Source organism: Dryas octopetala, chromosome 2, assembly GCF_963921425.1.
Source record: "Dryas octopetala chromosome 2, drDryOcto1.1, whole genome shotgun sequence".
NCBI lineage: Eukaryota > Viridiplantae > Streptophyta > Magnoliopsida > Rosales > Rosaceae > Dryas > Dryas octopetala.
In genome coordinates, this window is record NC_141367.1 from 14,435,793 (window position 1) to 14,457,534 (window position 21,742).

The window sequence follows — 21,742 nt, forward strand, 5'->3', positions numbered from 1 at the left end:
TCTCCACAGGATTTCTGGCATCAATGTCGATCGGCACCGCGGTAAGGATGAGAATCGCCATTGTACTGGCCACAGGTGGTGATTGGGAGGGGAAAATGTCAAGTTTAGATCGGGTTGGGTCCAGGCTGATGGATTCTTTGAATTAGGTCACAAATCGGTTTGTCATACAGTTGTGACTATTTCAATTTCATAAAAATTCAAAATTTATATAGGTTTAATGCTTTTGATTTAGGGCTTTTGATTTAGGCTTGGGAAATGAAATCCTATAACCCATAAACTAACCATTAAAATTTAAGCCTTGTAAATATTGAAAAAACAACAAATCAATAAAAAAAAGTTATGACTGTTGAACAGTTACAGCTCGGTATAACCATATTTCTTAAAGTTGGTATTTAAACTGAAATTTAGTATTTAAAGTGAAATAACATAAATATTTTGGTAGTTAAAATAAAAAAAATATTGCAATTTGGTACTTAAAGTCAACGAACCTTATTTTTAAATGTAAAATAATAGTAAAAATATTTTTATTTATTTATTAACCATAGTAGAAAAGGGTGGTGAGACGGTGGTGAGCAATTTGTTCTCGTACAAATGGAATAGAAGGAAATTCTCGTGAGACTGGCCCAATCAGGGTCAGCCACGTTTCGGTTCAACAAAAGAGCACCACACGTGTTAACAAAAGCGGGAAGCGCAGGGGGCCAAAGTTCGTGTGTGTTAGGTTTTTATAACGTTACACACTCTCACTCATATCACTCGCTGCTTTGCGCTCTCTCTCTCTCTCTGGACCTTCAAAACGCCGCCACTACTCCTCAGCTCTTCACTTATCACTTCACTTCACTCACTCACTTACTCTCACTGGTACTCCTTCAATCTCTCTCCCTTCATCTTCATACATACATAGACTAGCTGCATGAATTCATAGCTAGCTGCATGAATTCATGATATTGATCATTATATAAATTCATAGCTAGCTGCATGAATTCTCTGTGTATAAGTTCAGGGTCTGTTCAAAGTCATACATGGTATATGGGATTTACATTTACAATATATATATATGTATAGCATCAAATACTTGTTTTTGTTCTATAGTAAGTGCTATATAATTTAAATATGTGGTTAAATTTATGTGTGACATGTCTGCTTGTGTGTATCAGCTATGAAAATGGAGGTCGTTAACCGTCTGGGTAAGCAATTTCTCTGTTTGTTTTACTTCATTTTCAAATTTGATGGACAAGTACGTGCATGCATACATGTATATTAAAACATACGTAGATACATAAGTGGTTACATTAAGACATGCTAGAAATTGGGTTGAAAGTTTTTTGGTGAATTCTCTGTCCCATGCTAAGTTGCTAATTTGATTTCGTTTCATCAGTAAAGAAATTGTGCTCTGTTTCTTCTTTTTACTTTCGTTTTCTTACATGTTTTTTAAAGGCTGGCTAGTATAAAGAAGTTTCATTTATTGATAAAACTCTATTGGGAGGAAGGAAACTTCTCATTTTTACCAAAGTTACCACTTAATTCCTAAATCCTATTACTCAATGTAATTATACAATTACAAATTTACAATACAATGAGTCTCTGGGTAATTATACCATTACAAATTGCAATACAAACTTCTCATTTGCTATTTGAGCTCAAAATCAAATGGCTTTTCTTTCTTTATTATAATAACTAAATTCCATTGCTGAGTCTTATCACATAGTCCTTCATTTCTTGGATTCATGTGATGTATAGTTGTACAATCATATATGGGTTCTTGTCAGCATAGTGAGTGCGAGTTGTACCCACAATATGTTCACTGTAATTTTGTCCTTGTATTCATACACCTTGTTTGATCTCTTTTGTTTTTTCCGAAGATTTGTTTGAAAGAACATTTTAGTATGCATGATACTGACCAAAGCTGTTGTATTGGACACACAGCCCATGACTTGGAGCTAATCACTCTATAGCAGTCACTCAGGTGGCTGCAACTCACCTGAGTGATTGAGTAAAACCCAAATCCTCACTTTTGACATTCAAACATTCCACATTGATTTCTACTTAGGTTCACTTCTTTTAGTTCTTCTTTTTTAACTTTAAAATTAGAAAGATTCTTGTCCTATCAGACTTTCGACTAAACCTGAAATTTATATTCTTTATTTCAAGGATCCAGCAGCAGGTTGCTAGCATGAACTGGTTGAATCTAGTTTCAGGACAACTATAATGGAAATTTTTGAAGCATCAGTAATCAATAAAACAGAGCTTATTCTTCAATTCTCCTGGTATGGCTCCTGCACAACCATGCATGGATGTTGATCAAGACTGTAAACCATATATCAACCCAAAAGTTGAACTTGATACAGAAAACAGAAGTTCCTTAACAAACTCAGGTATGGAGGATTTAGGGTGCATGAATAACTGTCAGGACACAGCCATTAGGATTGAATCTCTCTTGAATGGAAAAGATAAAGCTCCAATGTGCATGGCAGATGAGGACCTTGATATAATTGAAAGCAGAAATAGTCATAACAGCCTGCAGACTGAAAGTGAGGACCCTGATGCAACTGAATATTCAAGCTCATTTGCTGACACTATATCTGATACTGAGAATTTTTCTGGATTTAGTGAGGGTGAAGTGGAATCTCAGTTCTTTGCGGACAATGGTTTGACATCTGCTTTTGATGCATTTGCATTTCAAACAAGGTGTGTGTATAGGTTTTTTTTTTTTTTTATTTTAATACTGCATTTCAATCATTTTAATTTCATAATTTTCTGTAAATGAAAATTCTGAAGTGTATCGGGACTGTTCCTTTTAGTGTATATCTGCTTGTGATTTCTATTTATACCTTGTAAGCTGTAACATGAATACTTGTTGATACATGATTAAGCTTCTAGTAGAAATCTATTTCTTTGTATTCTGTAAAAAGTGTAGCAGATCTACATTATTACTTGCTTGGTTTAGATTTTTTTTCAATAGGCAGGATCTGTTTATATAATAAGTTGGTCTGAGAGTTGAGGGTGCATGAGTAACTGATTGTACACTCAAACAAACACAACCATTCTCTTTCCTTAAGGATTGATATCTACGTTGATGTCCATCATCAGAATAAGATGGAGGAATTTCTATTTGTGAAAATTTTTTGTTTCTCTTCTAGTTTTGTAAGACTGTCATCCATAGGTCCATGCCTAATTAACTTGATGGGTGTCACATTATTGTGGGACATTTCTTCTCACACAAGGTTACTTTTTACAGTATTATGAACAATGTACAAAGCAGAGCTAGGATCTAATACTTTTGGCTGGAAATTGGGGGAGGGGGTCATGGCCTTAATTTAAGTCAAAAGTTTAATATTCTTTAGATAGAAAGAATAGGTTTGGGTTCCTTTCCATTTGTAATAGAGATCTTTCGGAGAACTTAATGGCATTTTCTATTTTTCACTTACTTGAGGGGAGCTTTATGGTTTTATTTTGTTGTTTTCTAGATTGATGGATTAAGTTTTGACTTAATCAGAAGAATCTAAACATGTAACTTTTACTAATAACTAAATGTTAATTATTTAGATAATTCTTGGAAAGTAAAATAAGCAATCGGTGTGCTTCTCACAAAGGAACGGTCAGTGTGACAGAAAACTATCTTGATTTAGTAAATTTTTTAAATCCGGAACAATCCAAACATGAAACTTTTTGGCTCAAGAGATGAATCATTTCACACCTTAAGCCAGTGTATAGGCAAGAAATTTCATTATTGTTTGTAAAATAGAAAGCAAGTCAACAAGTCAATGTTGGACAGTAGAAAATTTATTAAATCTCAGATCAGAATATCTATATAAAACTTATGTTTTTCTGCAGTACCACATTATACAGTTTATACCAGACCACTCTTTAGCTTTATATTTCTTTGAAATGGTAGTTTGTACTTTTAATGGTGTGTCTATTATTAATTTTGCCCTTTCTGCACCCAGTAAAATAATTCAGGTCATGTTCTAAATGGCTCAACAGTTTGACCTGGTCCAGTCCAAGGGTTTAGTTTGCTATTTGCTATTTTATTAGAATACAAAAACACTGGGCAGAGATTCTTTCAATCACTCCAGTTTTAGAAATATTCTTTTTTTGGTGAGCATAGATATATTTTCCGTATGCTAATGTGAAATAAATAGAAAAAGTATTCCCGCTTAGAAAACTACTCTACTTTTTCTTTTTTCCTTTTTTCATTTTTGCTCATGAGTTTTGATATTTTTGTAACATATTTTCTGGATGTGGTCAGCAATAGTATTTCTGTTGGCTTATCTATCCCATCTGCCTGTGTTTCTGTTTCAGGAAGAAGTTGACAAATCACTGGAGGACCTTTATACGTCCTGTGATGTGGCGCTGCAAATGGGTGGAATTAAGAATTAAAGAAATTGAATCACAAGCGTTAAAATATTCCAGAGAGCTTGCCGTAGCATATGATCAAAGAAAACGTTTAGGATTCAACCAACTTACTGTAGAAGAATTTGGTTCAAAGTCATTGCCATTTTCTAGTCAATGCCACAGAAAAAAAGCTATGAAGAGGAGGAAACGCAAGAGAGTTGAAGAGACAACTGATATAGCATCATATATGTCACATCATAATGTCTTTTCCTATCTTGGTTGGAGCTTCTTCTTTATACTAATACACTATAATTTTTCTCATTTTCTCTCCTTCATAAAATCCCCCTCCTGCGAGGTTGTTTAGCTTAGCATTGTTATGTATTGCAGAAAATAAGAGATATGATCCTGATAGCACTTCTGTCGCTGATGATTTTAGTAATGCAGGTAAATAGTTCTTACAATATTTTGTTTCTTTTTCATCGCATAGCAGGCATGGCATGTCAAGCTATTGTAATATTAAAAAAATGAAACATATTAAAAATTCTCTCATTACCTGCATCAGAACTAGAAAAAGAAACAGCAAAAGTTCTTTTTATGTTTTTCCAATTTGTTAGTTTATATTTGCATGAGTTTGCATGCATTTACATGTTTGGCATGTAAGATCTGTAGGATCCTTCATTCTTGCCAATCTTAATCTATACAGCATGAGAATATTATTTCCTCGTTATGTTTTGTTGTTTGTGTCTAGTATTCTTGTATTGATATGTTCAAGCATAATTTTTTCCCATTGAATTTTGACTTTGAAGAACTTATTTTATTGTTGCTATGGGGGTAGTAATCACAGAGCAGAGTGCTGATTACAATGATAAACTCAGCACTGTTGATGCCTGGTCGTTATTTGAGCTCCGAGATGGTGATAAATCCTTGGAGCATGTCCTTTGGAAAATTGAGACAGTGCACTCTCGGGTCCACAAGCTGAAGAATCAAATTGATTTGGTGATGTCCAAAAATGCTGCTAGGTTTTCATCCTCCGAAAATTTGAGCCTTCTTGTACCATGTGATGCACAGACCAGCTCTGCCCATAGTCCAGCATTTTCTGCCGGCAATGGAGAGACAATATCTGCCGGAGCCATATATACTTCAACCCAACAGATATCGGAGTATAATATTGGAGATCTGGTAATGCCTGAAAGTGTAGTTTCAAGTTTTGGGGAGGCTATCCCTGTTCCTGATATAATTGAAAGCACCATGGGACTGTTGTCTGCTACTGATGTCACCTTCCACCAGCCGCAGTTTGGAGACTCAAGCGAAGATGTAAGCCTTCCCTACAGAACATAATTTATTATTTTCACAATGTCCCATTTGACTTTTTCACAATCTTTTTACTGAATTTCAAATAAGTACTTGAAATATACAGAAAAATATTTTTGCTATGTGATGATAAATTCATATCATATATCAAATATGGTAGGAATTAGGATTGACATACTGGATGCCATGTCTTCAGAAACTTCAACATGCTGACTTTTGTCAGCTAGATTTGTTTTCTAAGCAGGATTAACACCTGAAAGTTTTTCTTTCTGTTTTTTTCCCCCCCAAATTGGATTTTGGTTCCATTTTCTTTATTATTCAAGGGTTGGCTCTTGTCCCATAACGTCTTCATATAAAATCTTTAAGCAGTCACATACATGTTTTCAAGTTTCTTATATTCTTCTTTTAGTGCTTATATGTGATGATTAAGTACACTTGGCAGTAATATATAGATTCCATTGGTTACCTATTCATCTTCTCTTTTTTTTTTTAAATAATGATTGCATTGATTACCTATTGATTCTCTGCTAGATTCAAACCTAGGACCTATATCATATCTTTCCCATCCTTAGCCCCAAAATCTTGGGGCAAGTCCATTAATTACCTTATTATTGTGTATGTAATATTATAATTTACAGATTGTGGATAATGTCTTGATACATAATGAGGCAGCTGAAGGAGAGAAGCACACTTGCCAAAGGATAAGTGAGCAACCCAAAGAGAAACTTCAGCAACCAGAGAAAGGTGAACAAGAAGAAGGTCCTTGTCCTACTCCATCATCAGAACTTGATCCCATGGCGAGAGCTGTTGCTCCTCAGGAGCAATCAGCTCTAGAATCATATTTAGCTTCAGATGTAAATTTTCCTAGAAACAAGAGAAAGAGAGGGGAACGAAAAGCTGGTTCAGTTGTTTGGAGCAAGAAATGCTCGGGTGAGCCTGATAGCCAGTGAGTTAACATTTCTTTCACATATGCCGGTTGATGAAATTACAGAGACATTTCCCATTCTTTTTTACATAAGTTGACAGAAATGTCTGTTCACAGTCAGTCATGGTGAATTAGCATATTGGTGTATATAGGGAAATGGCTCCATAAGTTTGTATGCAGTGCTGCCACACACAGCACAGTTGCAAGAGCCATAACTGTTGTAGCCACCACTCAAATGTATTAGTTCTCTTGATTAAGTGGGAAAGGCTATAGTTGTGACAACTGATATGTAGAGCTGGTATTTTCAAAGTGAAGAGGTGGTTAGCATTTTTGTGTTCCATTGTACAACAATAAATTCTGAAAGCATAACTTTGTTTTATTTTTTATTTTACACTATTTTTCAGTAAGAGGCTTCATTCTTGAGCAACATTCTTAGACACTGCACTCGTAAGTTCTTATGAGTTATGACACGATCATTTGGTTGCCATGTTGGTTAACCAAATAAAACTAAATAGTTCCTGACCGAATTATGGAATATTATTATGTGGATCCTGCTTCTCTGCCTTGCAAAACTATGTTGTTATCTGTCTTTGAAACATCCTATAAGCCACTTAGTGTCATAAAATAGTGTAGTGCAGAAAAGAATTTCCACAACAGCGTTGCTCAGTGTTGCCCATTACAGTAGGGCTTTAGAGCAACACCAGCTCGTCAAATAAGGCCTGGACCACCTATAGTTAGGGTCACACATGATAAAACTCTCGTATCAGTGCAACTCAGGAGTTTTGCAACTCAACGAATAATTGTGTCGTGTCATCATTTCAAACTTTGGTTTATTGCAGAAGAACAACTTGCATGGGACGGGAACATACGTCTTTATGTGTTTGTCTCTCTCTCTTCACGTAATCTAACATATCGTGAGAGAGTAGAATGTAAATGTAAGAATTGTATGTCGACAATTTCCCTAACTCAAACCTCATTTGGTTGTAAGCCCTAGGATAGTGTGTCTTGTGTAAGTTTGAGTGTCCTTGAGAAGTCACAAGTATTGAGGTTTGAAGATTGATGAACAAAACTTGAAGATAGTGTTGACCCTCAAGGCTAGGCTATCCAGGTTAGTGTCATGCATTGCATTCATGTTTTTCTTTCAAGTACATTACTTGCATATCATGAAAATTTTTTGAATAAACATTTGGGTCAATATTAGATCATGTATTCATTGTTTTGATCATTTTGAAAGTTTTATTAGAATATTGATTGTTTACGATCACCTGAGAGCTTTTATAAAACCGATCAATAGTATGTACACTGTTTCAATCAGCCGATAGTTTTTCTAATTAATCCTATCAATAGTTTCACCATCTTATTTGGCAACTGTGTACACTATCGAAAGTTTTCTTAAAACTATTGATAGTTCTGCACTTCATTTCTCTGTTATTTGACAAACTATGTCTTTAACAATGTGTTTGGATGCAGAAAAAAAAAATTGGGATTTAAAAAAAAGTCAGTATTTCACGCGTGAAAAATTGAAAGTTCCGTGTTTGGCCAAATTATAGGGAAATTCACAAATTACGAGAGAAATATTTGTGGAATTTACAGAGCTAAAATCCTGAGTTTAAATTCCGACAAAATAGGCGTCAATTTACAATTCTTATACAATCAGGAATTCTCTTTTCCAAGTGGGTATAAATTTGGAAATTCTAAAAAAAACGAAATTACTCATAAAAACAAGCGGGACTTCTTTTTCCATCCCACCCAAAAAACAAATGTAGGTACATAGGTGCTTCTCTACATCTCAAAGCAGCCCAGTCCCTACAAAAATAGAAGCAGAATGACAAAAACCCAACCAGATCAGTCACCATGGTGCTATAGTCTGCTATAATGAAGAGATTTGCTAGTTTGTTTCTTTTTTCACGTATGTTAATTTTATTTCACTACAAATACTCATGTGTTCTTTCTCTCTGATTTATAATATGATTTGATGGTTAATCTATAAATTTTTTTTGGGAGAATTGAAACATGGGTCTACGAAGGATTGCAAATAAAATTTATAGGTAGAGGAACAATTATATATATATATATGTTGGCCCACAATCTGATCACGGCTTACGACGGTCAGTGAACATATATATATATATATATATGCTATGACATGTGTATGTTCACGGTCTGTGAACATATTAATCAATATGTGTGTGAGTATATATACTCCCAAGGAATGAAATTTCGAAAATTTCGCCGAAATTTTCGTTTTTGGGGAGCCCCGAAATTTTAAAACATACCTATTAATTTTCGATAATTTTTCGGTGAAATTTCAAAAATTTTGCGAAATTTCGAAGCTAGCACACGTGTATTTTTGTAAACTTTCGGCGAAATTTCGAACCCATCCATTTTCAACATTTTCCAACCCTCCCCAGTGATTTATCTACACTTCCCAGCCCCCCCCGGTGACTTTTCTGCATTTCCCAGCCCTCCTCCGGCGACTTCTCTGCATTTCCTAGCCCCCCCTCCCGGCCGGCTTCCCCCCGTGACCCCAGAACAGAGATCGACGGCGAAATAGAGTGAGGTGACGGAGATGCAAGAGAGAGAGAACTGAGAAACAAAGATGAAGAAGAGGGAGGGGGAGAGAGAGAGAGAGGAGCGGCGGCACAACATTGAAAAAGGAGTGAAAAGATATGTGTTTCACCATATGACTAGGGTTAACTAGTTAAGTGGTTAACAAATAACAAATATAATATAATATACTCAAAAGCTTATTCAAGGCTTTAACTTTTTTATTTTGGGAAAGGCTTTAGCTGTAAGCCTTTAAGCAGGTGGGTATTAGTGTTACTTTTTTTTTTTTTGGCGATCAGCATATTGGGTATTAGTATTATAAATTGGTGGAATTAATAGCCTAATAGGTTTTATAATTTTTTAGAGTTCTAGAGTTTTAGGAATATCGAGTATAAAAAATTTAATAATAAAAAAAATATATAAACTAACCAACTATATAAACATAATTATATAATTTTTGTACAAAAAAAAAACATAATTACATAATTTATGGGTATTAACTAGTTTAATTAAAAACTTTGTACTAAAACTATATACATTACATATTTAAATATGTTTTTTTGTCAGACATTAGGGTATTAAAAATGTAATAAAACCTAATTAAAAGTTTAAAACAATATAAACTATAATATGGTTTTTTTTTTTTTTTAGAAAAACTATAATATGGGTTTAGTAATTTTATATAAGTTTATAAACTAAATATCACTATGGAGTATTTAAGTTTATAATTTTATATAAGTTTAATGTAATTTAGGGTTTAGGGAGTGGTTTATTGTTGATGGTTTATGGTTTAGGAGGTAGGGTTGAGTAAATTTAATAATATACGGTATATGGTATATATAGAGTATAGCCTTATAGGGTATATAGAGGGTATAGCCTTACATGGTATAGGGTATATGGAGGGTTATAGCCTTACATGATATATGGTATATAGAGGGTATATAGTTTAGGATTTAGGGTATAGGTGTTATTTATATAATTATTAATCAGTGACCCATTTTTCTAATAGTATTTGCATCCAGCGCGTATTATATTCACTTTATATCACATGAAACTTACTATATAATTTGGTTTCTTCGATATTTTTTATCTATATAGTAAATAATATGTTAAATAAACATATGGTCAAGTTTCATTCAAAATTTCCGTATTTTGATAGTAATTTCCGTTGTTTTTGTCTAATTTTATCGAAATCAAAATTTTAATCAAAATTTCCGCGAAAATTTCCTCGAAATCGAAATTACACTCCTTGTATATACCCACCCATATTAATCAATATGGGTATATATATATATATATGTTACGACATGGGTCTGTGAGTGTGTATATATATATATATATGCGTGTGTGTGTGTGTTACGACATGGGTTTAACGACTTTTCCAGCTATAATGGCATGAAACAAGCTCATCTCAATCAATATTAGCCGTGAAGCATCCCTAAGACACATATTGATTAATATATATATATGTATGCTATGACATGGGTATGTTTAAAACATATTAATCAATATGTGTGTGAGTATATATACCCATCCATATTAATCAATATGGGTATATATATATATGTGTGTGTGTGAAAATGATATAATGGCATGAAACAAGCTCATAAGGACTTTTTCAGCTATAATGGCATGAAACAAGTTCATATCAATCAATATTAGCCATGAAGCATCCGATTGGGAACTCGAGCTCCTACAATTATTTAATTTTTTTTTATCACTGCACTATTTAAATTTTTAAATAACATCCGTTACCCAAACAAGAAAATTTATAATTTTTGTTATTTTCTAAATTCTACATACATATATCCAAACAATAGAAAATGCAATTGATGGAAATTTAATGATGAAATTTTAAATTCCATCATTTATAAATTTCTATGAAAACTATAATTACTTCATCCAAAAACACACTGTAAGTGAAATAAGGGAAGCATTATTTAGAGCCAAACTGTTGGTATGTGTTAGAGAGCAATACACAATCTTCGCAATTAGGATACAACATTCTACTTATTTGCTTTATCCATAATGCTTTTGGCATCTCAAATAATATTTGGACACAAGACATCCTGAATATCACTGAGTAACTAGAGTTTCTAATAATTCAGTGCAATCCAAATTACATGTCTTTCTAATTAGGGTAAATAACTAATTTGGCTCCGTAGTTTGACCCTTATTTCACTTGGGTCCTCATAATTTCAATTTAATTAAGTTATCGTAATTTACATGTTGTTACAATCTAAGTCCAAAATTAAAATTTCATTCAAAATTTAGACAATAAACCTTTACTTTTATCAATGCAGAAGTAAACTTACTAACGCTTACTTATATTCAAAATATTTGAACGCCCCTAAACTTACAAAAACTAACGTTCCACATGGTTTTTAGTTTTTACATGAAAATTCAGCTCAATTGTAAAGAAATGTAAACTACTTCAATTGAAACAACAAGACCCATTTCAAACTATGGACAGAAATTGGTCATTTGCCCTTTTAATTATACAAGAATATTATTAAGTTTAAAACAGCAAAACCCTTAACTCTATCACCAGTAGTCCCTTTCCCCTTTTATAGTAAGCTCTTCATTCCAGTCCAAACTCCAACGTGGAAAAAATGATTTCCAGGGTCTACATGAATGTACAAAAGTAAAAGAAGACTGAAAGCCCTGGACGCTTTTGACCCCAAAAAAGCATTTGTCAAACTAAGGTTACACCCCTAGCTAATTACATTTACTACTCTCTAATTTGAGCACAACTAGTATTGATTAGGAGCTGTGAAAAATTTTGGGGTCATCAAAATTTGTATTAGAATTTGAACACACATACTTATAGCCCAGTTTAATTTGAAGGTAGGCCGAAGCTCATTTCTAATTTGTCTAAGGTTGGCTGGGCAAAACTGATCATAATTGGGATTAAAATGACCAGCTAGCTGTGGCTGGTGAGGAGGCTTGGGCTCTTAGCTAGATTCCCTCCTAGCTTGCTTTTCTTTTTTCTTAAAATTAATTAATTAAATGTATATAACAGAGGATTTAATAGTAATTAAATGGAGGCAATCCCAAATCCAACATCCCCAATCATCATGTCTTTTTTCTGTGTGCAGTGCAGCAGCTTTTGGGGTTCTGGATATAACACCACCCACAAATGAATCATGATGCCATCCATTAGCAATTATTTATCAACAGATCACTGGATCTTAAAAATATGCCCTTAGAGTTGGACCATTTCTCTCTGTCTCTCTGTCTCTCTCTCTCTCTCTCACACACACAAACACACTTGCACACATAATTTAGCCTACATTAACATATATAGATTACTTAAATTAAGATCAGCTAGGGATTTCACATGAGAAAATGAATATCAAACTACTTGCATAGTCAGTATTATGAGTTCCAACATGCTAATAATTTAATATTTTAACAAAAAGTTTGTTGGTAGGGTGGAGATATTAACCAATATATAACCATGCATGCCAAAACCCAAAAGAGGTAATATATACTTTGATACTCTATAAATGATTCTTGTGTCACAAAGGCAGGCCAGGCATGTTTAAACCCATTAATGCTCTAACTATCCTCCATGCTAATAATCATAGACATTGGGAAGTAACCATGATTACAAGCCTCTACATACTTAATTTCTATATTAATTGCCCATATGCCCTAGCTAGAAAGTAAGGAATTTGATAAAGAGTTTTTGTTCAAAAGTGATCAAGGGTACTTTAGTAATTGTCATATAAAGCAACAATTACTTTGCCTTTGAATTTTGAAACTAACTCCTCTCTCTCTCTCTCTCTCTCTCTCTCTCTCTCTCTCTCTCTCTCTCTCTCTCTCTCTCTCTCTCTCTCTCTCTCTCTCTCTCTCTCAAAATCAAGAGGAATCACGCCTGGCGCCTGCCAAAGAAAAAGAGGGGGTACTGAGGCTTCTAATAAAGAATGGAGAGAAAAAGAAAAGAAGCACATTGCCAACCCCCCCATCTTTGAGTCACAAATTGTAGCAAAAGGCTTTCTCCTCATTCTCAACCCAAATGAAACTTCCTTGTTCTCTTTTTTGAGCTCTCTCCTACTCATACTTCACCTGGATTTGTTCATGCAAGATCCAAAGAACTCACAAGCAAGGTATGCCAAAGTAATGCTCTCTCTCTCTCTCTCTCATGTACATGATCATATATTTATTTTTTTGGACAACACATGATCATTGTTTTGTTCTATATGTATAGTTTCTTGCAATATGTTTGGGACCTTGAAAGAGAGAAATTAAGAGATCTCATTGCCATGTTATATTTTACACATTAATTCATAGTAGGCATTGTTGGTAACACTAGCTAGGTTCATATGTCAGTAACTATTAATTATATATGCATGGCAATTTAATTAGTTCAGCATGTCTCTTGTGTGGCCTGGTTGAGTTGCTCCTATCTTCTTTGAATTTTACCTCCAGCAACTGATATAAAGGATGTGAATAAGAACTTGGACCAACGAAACAAAGATCGATCAATACCACTAAACTAATAGGTTGTTGATTTCGTGACTTGAGATCATGAAATACTAGACATATGTATATACTATATATATTGTTACAGACTTTCTTTTAAGAGTAATATATCAAGTGTAAGAGAGCATTCTCTCTTCTTTAAAAATAAGGTCCACAATTCGAATCTTCTCTTCGAATTCTGTAACTAAACAAGGGAGAGAGGGAGGGAGAGAGAGAGAGAGAGAGAGAGAGCAGTTCACTGCTTTCATTTGGGCCCAGTAACTACTTAATAAAATGGGTCCATCTAGGGATATATGGCCCTACACATATGAATTAGGCCCGTACTTGATTCTTCTAGTGCTTAGTGATGTCACCCTTTTTCTTTTAGGGCCCAACAATTCAGCCCGAGTTGGGTTCACAAAGATGCCTTCTAGTTCTAGCTTTAGGCCTTCTTGGCCTTCGGTTGTGGTATTAATTCAAGACCAATAAGTTGCCAAGAGCCTACAAACCATCAACTGATCAACCTCCCAACCAATAAATGAAAAACAAAAACCATCCCTTTGAAATTTTTAAGATTTCCAATTAGTAAGTTGGATAATCTCTCCTAATCTTGACGACTTTTAGTTTCTAATCTATGTCTATTAGAAATTCCAATCTGGTTCAGGATTTAATTGTAAAACTCAAAAATACATTATGACCCTTAAATTTCTACTAGACCACGCAATTTAAATTAGAAACTATGGACTGTCGATCAAGATAAACAAAATATCTCTAAATCCTTCGCTTAGAGCAACTCCAACAAGCTTTACTTATATTCTAACTAAATTTGTGCAAAAAAAGTTAGAATTCTATTTTATCTAATTACTTTTAAAATTTTACTCCAGCAATGTTCTTTATTTTAGCTAATATTGATATTTTATTATTTCTTAAAATTTGATATTATGGTTAATATGTGATAAATTTGTGCTGTTTTATTTAAAGAATTCAAAAATTCTTTAAGTGGGGTTGCTTTAATTATAGCTATTTTCTCTCTCCTCTCACCCAAATTTAGCTAACAAAAAAGTTAATCCTAAATTAGCTAATTAACTAGATAACTAATCTGTTGGAGAATGATTTTGGGAGGAAATAAGCTAATATAACTAGGGATGATCGAAGAGATAGCTAAGCTGGTAGAGATGCTCTTATGATTTATGATAATTTGTCAAATGACTCCTGCGCTAATTTCTTGTTAACGTACTTTATCTTAATTTACATTCAATTAATATATAAAGAATTATATAATGTACAGATATATGTTTAAACTTTCAATCTAAATTTGGCAAATGGGCAGTTGTCTTAGACAACAATATTAGAGTTCAGAGACTAGCTGGGAAAACTCAAAATTTGTTTTTTTGATTCAAAGTTTATAAAATATTAATTTTGGGTTTTTTTTTTTGTTTTTTTAATTATATTTAAATAAAAAATTTATTTACAATTCAGATTTAACAAAATATTCTAATTTAACAGAAAATATGACAACATATGGCAAATTTGCGCACAAACCTCAAAGTCTGTATGGTATTTGTGCAATTCGGCCTAAATTAAAATTGACTTCTCAAAAAGGAATCCAAGATCCTCAAAAAAATAAAAAAAGTTATTCATTTTTTCATAGTCATAATTTCTTCTTGATGTATATAGAAAAGCAGACCATGTTTTAAATTTATTGGATAATATTCATGAAGAGTTCATGCATGAAATTGATGACAATATGCACTTAATGTTTTTGCAATATAGGAAGCCTTGGTATCAAAGAGCAATAGAGATGGGCAGCCTATGGAGAAGCATTAATTCCAACAAGTCCTCAGAAGTACTTCCAACAGCAAACAATGCCACACTTTGGAAAACAATCACCAAATCCACAACAACCACAAACGCATCAAATTCCAATAATAGACACAACAACAATCATAAGCTAAGAAAATGTACCTCCCTAAAGGTTGCCACTACATTCACTAGGGTTTGTCTTTGTGCACCAATATCTTCCTACAATGAGGTCTTTAGGGCTGAGCTTCCCCCAAGAAGAAGCAACAGTTACCCGAGATCGAAGCCATTGGCAGCAGCCACGGCACAAGAAAGAAGTACTAGTACTTTTCCGAGCGTAAGGCTGAGCACTGATCAAGGGCCGAGAAGAGTGTTTAGGGGAAAGTCATTGACTGATGATGTTTTGATGAGGAGGTTTGTTGTGGCAGAAGAAGCAATGATGCAAGTTAGAAGGAGAAATCAAATGGAAGTCATAAGGAGAAGTAGTATAATGAGGAGGAGCAAGCTTGGGCCTAGTCCTCTTAGTAGAATGGTTATGGCTCATGAACATCAGGAGGAGGATTAATACTAATAAATTTAAATTAATTCTCACAAGAATTTATAATAGTTCGAAGTTTGCTTAATTATTGCCTTTTCTTCATGTGGCTGGCTAGCTCGTTAGTCTTTAATTAAGTTTCTTCTTTCTGATCTTTTCCGGAAAATTAACTTTTTTGATGGTGTTATGGTTTTTAAGTTTGTGGGAAACATTTTGCTATCTGAATTCTAATTAGCTTAGTAACAAAAGATTTCTAAATTGGTTTTTGAGTTTTTTGTAAATATGCAACTAATAGGAAGGTTGGACTTAATAATGCAATTTTTTAGACAGTACACATTATAGAATTTAATTTTTTCAATATTTTTCAAGTTATATTGTAATGGGAAGCAAATATCATGTGTGTTATTCGTTTATGTATGCGTGGTAGTGCTCATTCATAAAAATTTTTACGGGGGCAAGAAAGCTAAACAAGTTGCTCACCTCTAATTTTTTAAGCATTTTACGAGTATCTTGTCTTCGATCACTTAAAAAAATGTGAATAAATAAATTGAAGTGTGGGTACAAATTGATGGTGAAAATTTTTTTTTGTTTCATAAAGCGATAGACTCCACTCACCCCTATATAAATCTGCAAAGACGCGAGAGTCATTAAAGGTAATTAATTGAATCTTACACTAAATCTCACATGACTAAGGTCAGCAATCTATAACTTGCATAAAATCACCAATCAACACCTAAGTCTCAATGGTTTGCTAAGAGACATAGTCTTACTTTCCTATAGCTGCTTCCACATGTCCTAGACAGTAGAACATATATATATATAGCTAACTTATTGCTGCATCAAAATCTCATGGTTTTGCTTATAAGCCACTCTAAAACAAATATAAACAACTTACAAAGGAAGGCTAGTGGTTATCTAATCTGTATCTCACTTTCCAATAAGTTAGGTCGTTTTATCACTACTTACTAATATATACTCACGTAATATCGATCACTTCTTTTTCCTCATCTTTGCCAACAACCACCATATCCTTAATTAATTAATTAGTTATCTAGCTACTTTATTAATTAGTTTCTCTTCACTAATCATTTCAATATATAATGATATTTTCTAGGATTCTGTGTTTATTTTCTATGTTTTTGTTTATAAGCCTAAGTCCATATGAGATGAAGGAATGTTGAACCAAGTACCAACCACATGCATGCCGGCACTTTTATATTGGAATCTACTTAATTTTGTTTTCCAAAAGTTTATGGGAAATTGGCCTAGAAGTTCTTATTTTCATTGGATGAAGACCATTCCCAAATACCCATTTTTCCAATAACATTCCAGATATTCTATGCATATATGCACTAGCCTCATGTTTAATTATATTGTAATTATGCTTCAACAAATTTTAGATAATTCTTCAATTTATTAAATATATAGAATATTATCAGTGATCAACTACAAGCTTTTTTAAGCAATATTTATAATTGAATTTGACATAATGAGATTCAAATTTGGGACATTTTCAATATTGTAAAAAGAAATATTATTAGAATAGTTGTGCAATATCTATATATAATTGGATTAATAAGCAAGTGGTTCTCTAGTAGCTCAACTCTTTCACCCTTAATTAAACGGGTGAAAAGCCAGCGCACCAAACATCATCTGAAGGGAATTAAGTGGCCTCATGCATGCATGTATGGCATCTTGACATTGTGCTTAATCATTTCTTCTTCTTTTTTTTTTTTTGGTTTTTTGGCTGGTACACCAATGGTATAATTAGGTAGTCTAATGTGTTGTTGAACACAGACCAAAAAAGAAAATGTTGTTGAACAATATAGTTGACGTTGCCAAATGTCCAAAATAGGACAGTTCTTTTGGCTACTAGCTGTTTTCTTTTTTCTTTCTTTTTTTTTTTTTGTTTTTTTTTTTTTGAGAGAACTACTATTTATTATTTTAATTAAGAGGACTATTCAATCAAATATTGCCTCACAAGAAAATTATTTTTCTTTTTTTATTTTATAAATTCCTATAATAACAAACTTAAGCCCTGATCATGCATTATTTTGGATGTTACTTATACGGCACTAACCACTTTCCAACTCTTTTCGCACGTCAATTAATTAACTAAAGACCTAGTACTGTTGATCCTCATCAGACTTGGTATCTTGAGAAAACATCTCCATCGTTAATAAAAATGGCAATATTCTTATGACGTAATACGAATCTATATCATCATATTTTCATCATCATCGCCATCATCAGACTTGTAGATATTATCATTCTATGCATTAATAATGCTTGGAGGTTGTTGTGGGTGAGAAACGGCCAGAAAAAGACATGGTTTAAGACAGTTTGGCATAACATATACAGACAATCAAAAAGGAGTAAAGACATGCATTATATATGTATGCTGTGATTAATGAATGTCTTGAAAGAGAATTTCAAGCATATATATGACATTAAATTCTCAACCAAAATTTCGAAACTTTTTTTTTTTAATCTAGAAAGAGGGAATTGAACTTGAGACCACTAAAGTTATAACATTATGGAGGAGATCTATCACTAGCTAGTTAATAAACCTTCAAAAACGTTATTTAATTAATAGAATTCCAATCCAATATATATAGATACACACACATAAGGTATTTTCATTGAGGGTATACCTCATCTTAGGCACAATGATATTTGTGAAATTTACTCTGCATTGTAATTCGATGATCGAAACTGTCTATATTTTTAAATATTAATTTAAAAATTATTAATTCTTGAAAAAATTTAAATAAATTAAAAAAAATGTTTAACCATTTAATTAAATAATTATTATTTCAAGTGTTATATTTAAAAATTCAACAAGAGGATGTCAAATTGGTATTTGGTAGCATCGAATTGACCTCCTTTTTCGACATAAATTACCTAATATCTCAAAAAAAATTTATGAAACTAATAAATTAAATTTTTTTTTTTTATATCCAAAATAAAAAATATCATGATCGGCTGGCCCATTTGCAAAAATTTAGTGATAGATCGATTCACTTTAATGAACCGAACACTCGATACAATCCACTAAGTGCTCGACAAATTGCAACTATATACTCAAAAATTGTCACTATTAAACAGTGAGAATCATTGTTACTTGAGGAATTGCTTCAAAGTACGTCCTGCCGAGGCAACGTTCTTTAGGCCGGGCAGATTTGACCTTTTGAGCCTCTTTAATGGGCACACCCGCTTGGCTTACTTTTAATTCTGCCACGTGGCCTGCTTTTATGAGGGGTACCGACAAATTCATACCCTTCTACAAGATATTCGACATCTCCTAGAAAAATGCTTTCTTTTCAAGTTGTTCATACATATAGACAGGCTAATAATGCGGCATCCTCCCTAGAAAATTGGGGCATTCAGTGGAGTGCAGTCAACATTCTTAAGAATTTCAATCAATTACTAACTCAAGATTGAACATAAATGTAAGAGAAAATAGATGCAGAAAAAATAATACAAGGCAATTAACATAGTTCACTTAACTAATGCAATTGGAATACATTCAGGGGTGATGACAATTCACTAATTTCGGAATAAAAAGATTACAAACAAAAAAATAATATATTCTTCAATCACACGCTAAGTTATCTCTCACTTCTCTCAATCCTTCTCAATAAAGAATCTCCAATTACACCCAAGACTCACAATCTTTCTAAGAAACTCTTTCTAAATATCTATTCACGAAGGATAAAATTCTCTCAAGCCTCTCAATAATTCTCTAGGAGTTTCTCTCAAGTTTTCTCTCAATTGGTGTCTCTCACACAAGGCCAGAGCCCTAAAGGACTTATATATAGGTTCCCAAAACCCTAAATCATTGTAGGAAACATATTATATTCGTAAACCAACTAGAAGTAGAAGATTGATTCCGAAAAGAGCCCAAAAACGCACTAAAATGAAAAACACCCAAAATCGACTTAGGAGCCACCCTCATTGATCTTGCAGCGAAGCTCACGAAATTCTCACAGGCTGATCAATCGCCATGCTGAGCATATTGCTTACCTAGCGCAATAGGAAAAAAAAATTTTTTGATCTTCCTCTGTGACTGGTCATCGCTATCGATCGATCGTCATTACTTAAATTTTGATTTTCACCTTAGTTTGAGCAGCAAAATCTTCAATAAACACTAGCTGAATCACTATCTTACTAGTATCTGGATATATTTGTTATTTAAAATCTGTAGTATCATAAACAAATAATGTTAGTTGTTGTTTCGACATCAAAAATAAAAAAAATTAAGATGAGAGCATGTCAACAGCAAATTAAGGGGTTCTAATTCACATTTGGTCAATGGGGTTTAAAGTTTATGAATTTGATCCGTGTGTTTTATGTCATTACAGTCCATTAATTAAATTGGCAGAAATTAAAAAAAAAAAGTCATAAACTTGTTAACAAAATAGAAAGCAAGTATTAACTTGGAAAAATCTCTAGTTTATTTTTATTTTTATTTTTTTTTGTGGTGGTCTTGGTATTCCTAGCTACCACAGGCTAGCGATTTGGCCATCTTAATTTGGAGAGTCTTCTTGTTCTTAGAGAAGGTTTGTCCCTTTTTTGATCTTAGAGAGGGTTTGTCCCTTTCTTGATCTTAGAAGGTTTGCCTCTTTCTTGATCTTAGAGAGGGTTTGTCTATTTCTTGATCTTAGAGAGAGTTTGTCTAGAGTTTCATCATAAACAATCTAGTTTTCTTTTTTGTTTTGAGTGTCGTGGTGTCTCTCACAACGGGGTCCTTTTCCTAAACCTACATTGTATTTCATAGCCTCAAAGCAAGAAGGAAGAAAGGTTTCGCATACGAGCAGGTCGACAAGAAGCCTGTTGTTGTTTTCCCTTTTGATTCAAGAATGATTGAGGTTCAATTGGGAAAACTACGTTATCAATTGAATTAAGGAATTTGTTATTTTGGATTTCTTAACAGTCAAACATGAGATCCATCATGATCATGAGATCCATCATGATCAATTGTTTATCTATTTCTTGATCTTAGAGAGTTAGAGAGTTTGCCTCTTTCTTGATCTTAAAGAGGGTTTGTCTATTTCTTGATCTTAGAGAGGGTTTGTTTAGAGTTTCATCATAAACAATCTAGTTTTCTTTTTTGTTTTGAGTGTACGTCGTGGTGTCTCTCACAACGGAGTCATTTTCCTTAAACCTACATTGTATTTCATAGCCTCAAAACAAGAAGGAAGAACGGTTTCGCATACGAGTAGGTCGACAAGAAGCCTGTTATGGTTTTCCCTTTTGAATAAAAAATGATTGAAGTTTAATTGAGGAAACTACGTTATCAATTGGATTAAAGGATTTGTTGTTTTGGGTTTCTTAGCAGTCAAACATGAGATTAGATCATGCTATGTTTTTTTGGTTAAAAAATGACCCTACATGGTTTACTGTACGTGTATCTTGTAATCGATTTTGATTATTAATAAAATTTAGTTTGCTATTCTAAAAAAATTGATTTTGAGTCAAAACATAAAGACTATAAATATAGTTTATCCTGTATTTTTTTTTTCAAGGAACCCTATATTTAACTACAAGTTTTCAGACAAAATCATGTCCGACCAGCTGGAAGGCTGAGATGACACGGTTTTTCGAGTGTCATTTGGTCCACAAATGTCCGTAGTACTACTGCAGACTGTCTTACAGCTGTTATCATTATTCTTTATTTATTTTTTCTTCCTTCACAATACTAGCAAGTGACCACCAATGACCATATATACTTCTGCTAATCTTATATATTGCTTTCTGCATTTAAAATTCAAATTATTTTATTAATGGTAGTGAATCATATGGATCAAAGGGGTGGAATAAGA

At 33.3% G+C, this 21,742-nt stretch overlaps 2 protein-coding genes across 8 annotated transcripts; both read left to right on the plus strand.

Moving 5' to 3' along the window:
- The first annotated feature begins 775 nt into the window (after positions 1–775).
- Positions 776–7,017, plus strand: LOC147293314 (elongation factor). Of its 6 annotated transcripts, XM_086233225.1 has the most exons (8): positions 777–858; positions 1,155–1,184; positions 2,156–2,372; positions 2,472–2,685; positions 4,300–4,610; positions 4,720–4,776; positions 5,168–5,646; positions 6,282–7,017. In XM_086233225.1, the coding sequence occupies exons 3-8, from the start codon at positions 2,267–2,269 to the stop codon at positions 6,591–6,593; spliced, it is 1,479 nt and encodes a 492-aa protein (XP_086089351.1). In that variant the 5' UTR covers positions 777–858; positions 1,155–1,184; positions 2,156–2,266; the 3' UTR covers positions 6,594–7,017. The 6 variants fall into 6 exon arrangements, with proteins under 6 accessions (XP_086089348.1, XP_086089351.1, XP_086089347.1 ...); XM_086233222.1 differs by having other exon boundaries at positions 776–858; positions 2,149–2,685; XM_086233221.1 differs by having other exon boundaries at positions 2,156–2,685.
- Positions 7,018–13,102: 6,085 nt separating this feature from the next.
- On the plus strand, positions 13,103–15,947 carry LOC147293315 (Serine/Threonine-kinase). Of its 2 annotated transcripts, none has more exons than XM_086234252.1 (2): positions 13,103–13,227; positions 15,356–15,947. In XM_086234252.1, the coding sequence occupies exons 1-2, from the start codon at positions 13,199–13,201 to the stop codon at positions 15,945–15,947; spliced, it is 621 nt and encodes a 206-aa protein (XP_086090378.1). In that variant the 5' UTR covers positions 13,103–13,198. The 2 variants fall into 2 exon arrangements, with proteins under 2 accessions (XP_086090378.1, XP_086090379.1); XM_086234253.1 differs by having other exon boundaries at positions 13,114–13,237.
- The last annotated feature ends 5,795 nt before the right edge of the window (positions 15,948–21,742 follow it).

Bases quoted from the DNA above. Each gene is read 5' to 3' on its own strand.
- LOC147293314 (XM_086233222.1), top strand. From the start codon at position 2,267: ATGGCTCCTGCACAACCATGCATGGATGTTGATCAAGACTGTAAACCA. The intron at 2,686-4,299 runs GTGTGTGTATAG...TTTCTGTTTCAG, and splicing joins GCATTTGCATTTCAAACAAG to GAAGAAGTTGACAAATCACT. The intron at 5,647-6,281 runs GTAAGCCTTCCC...TATAATTTACAG, and splicing joins TTGGAGACTCAAGCGAAGAT to ATTGTGGATAATGTCTTGAT.
- LOC147293315 (XM_086234252.1), top strand. From the start codon at position 13,199: ATGCAAGATCCAAAGAACTCACAAGCAAG. The intron at 13,228-15,355 runs GTATGCCAAAGT...TTTGCAATATAG, and splicing joins CCAAAGAACTCACAAGCAAG to GAAGCCTTGGTATCAAAGAG.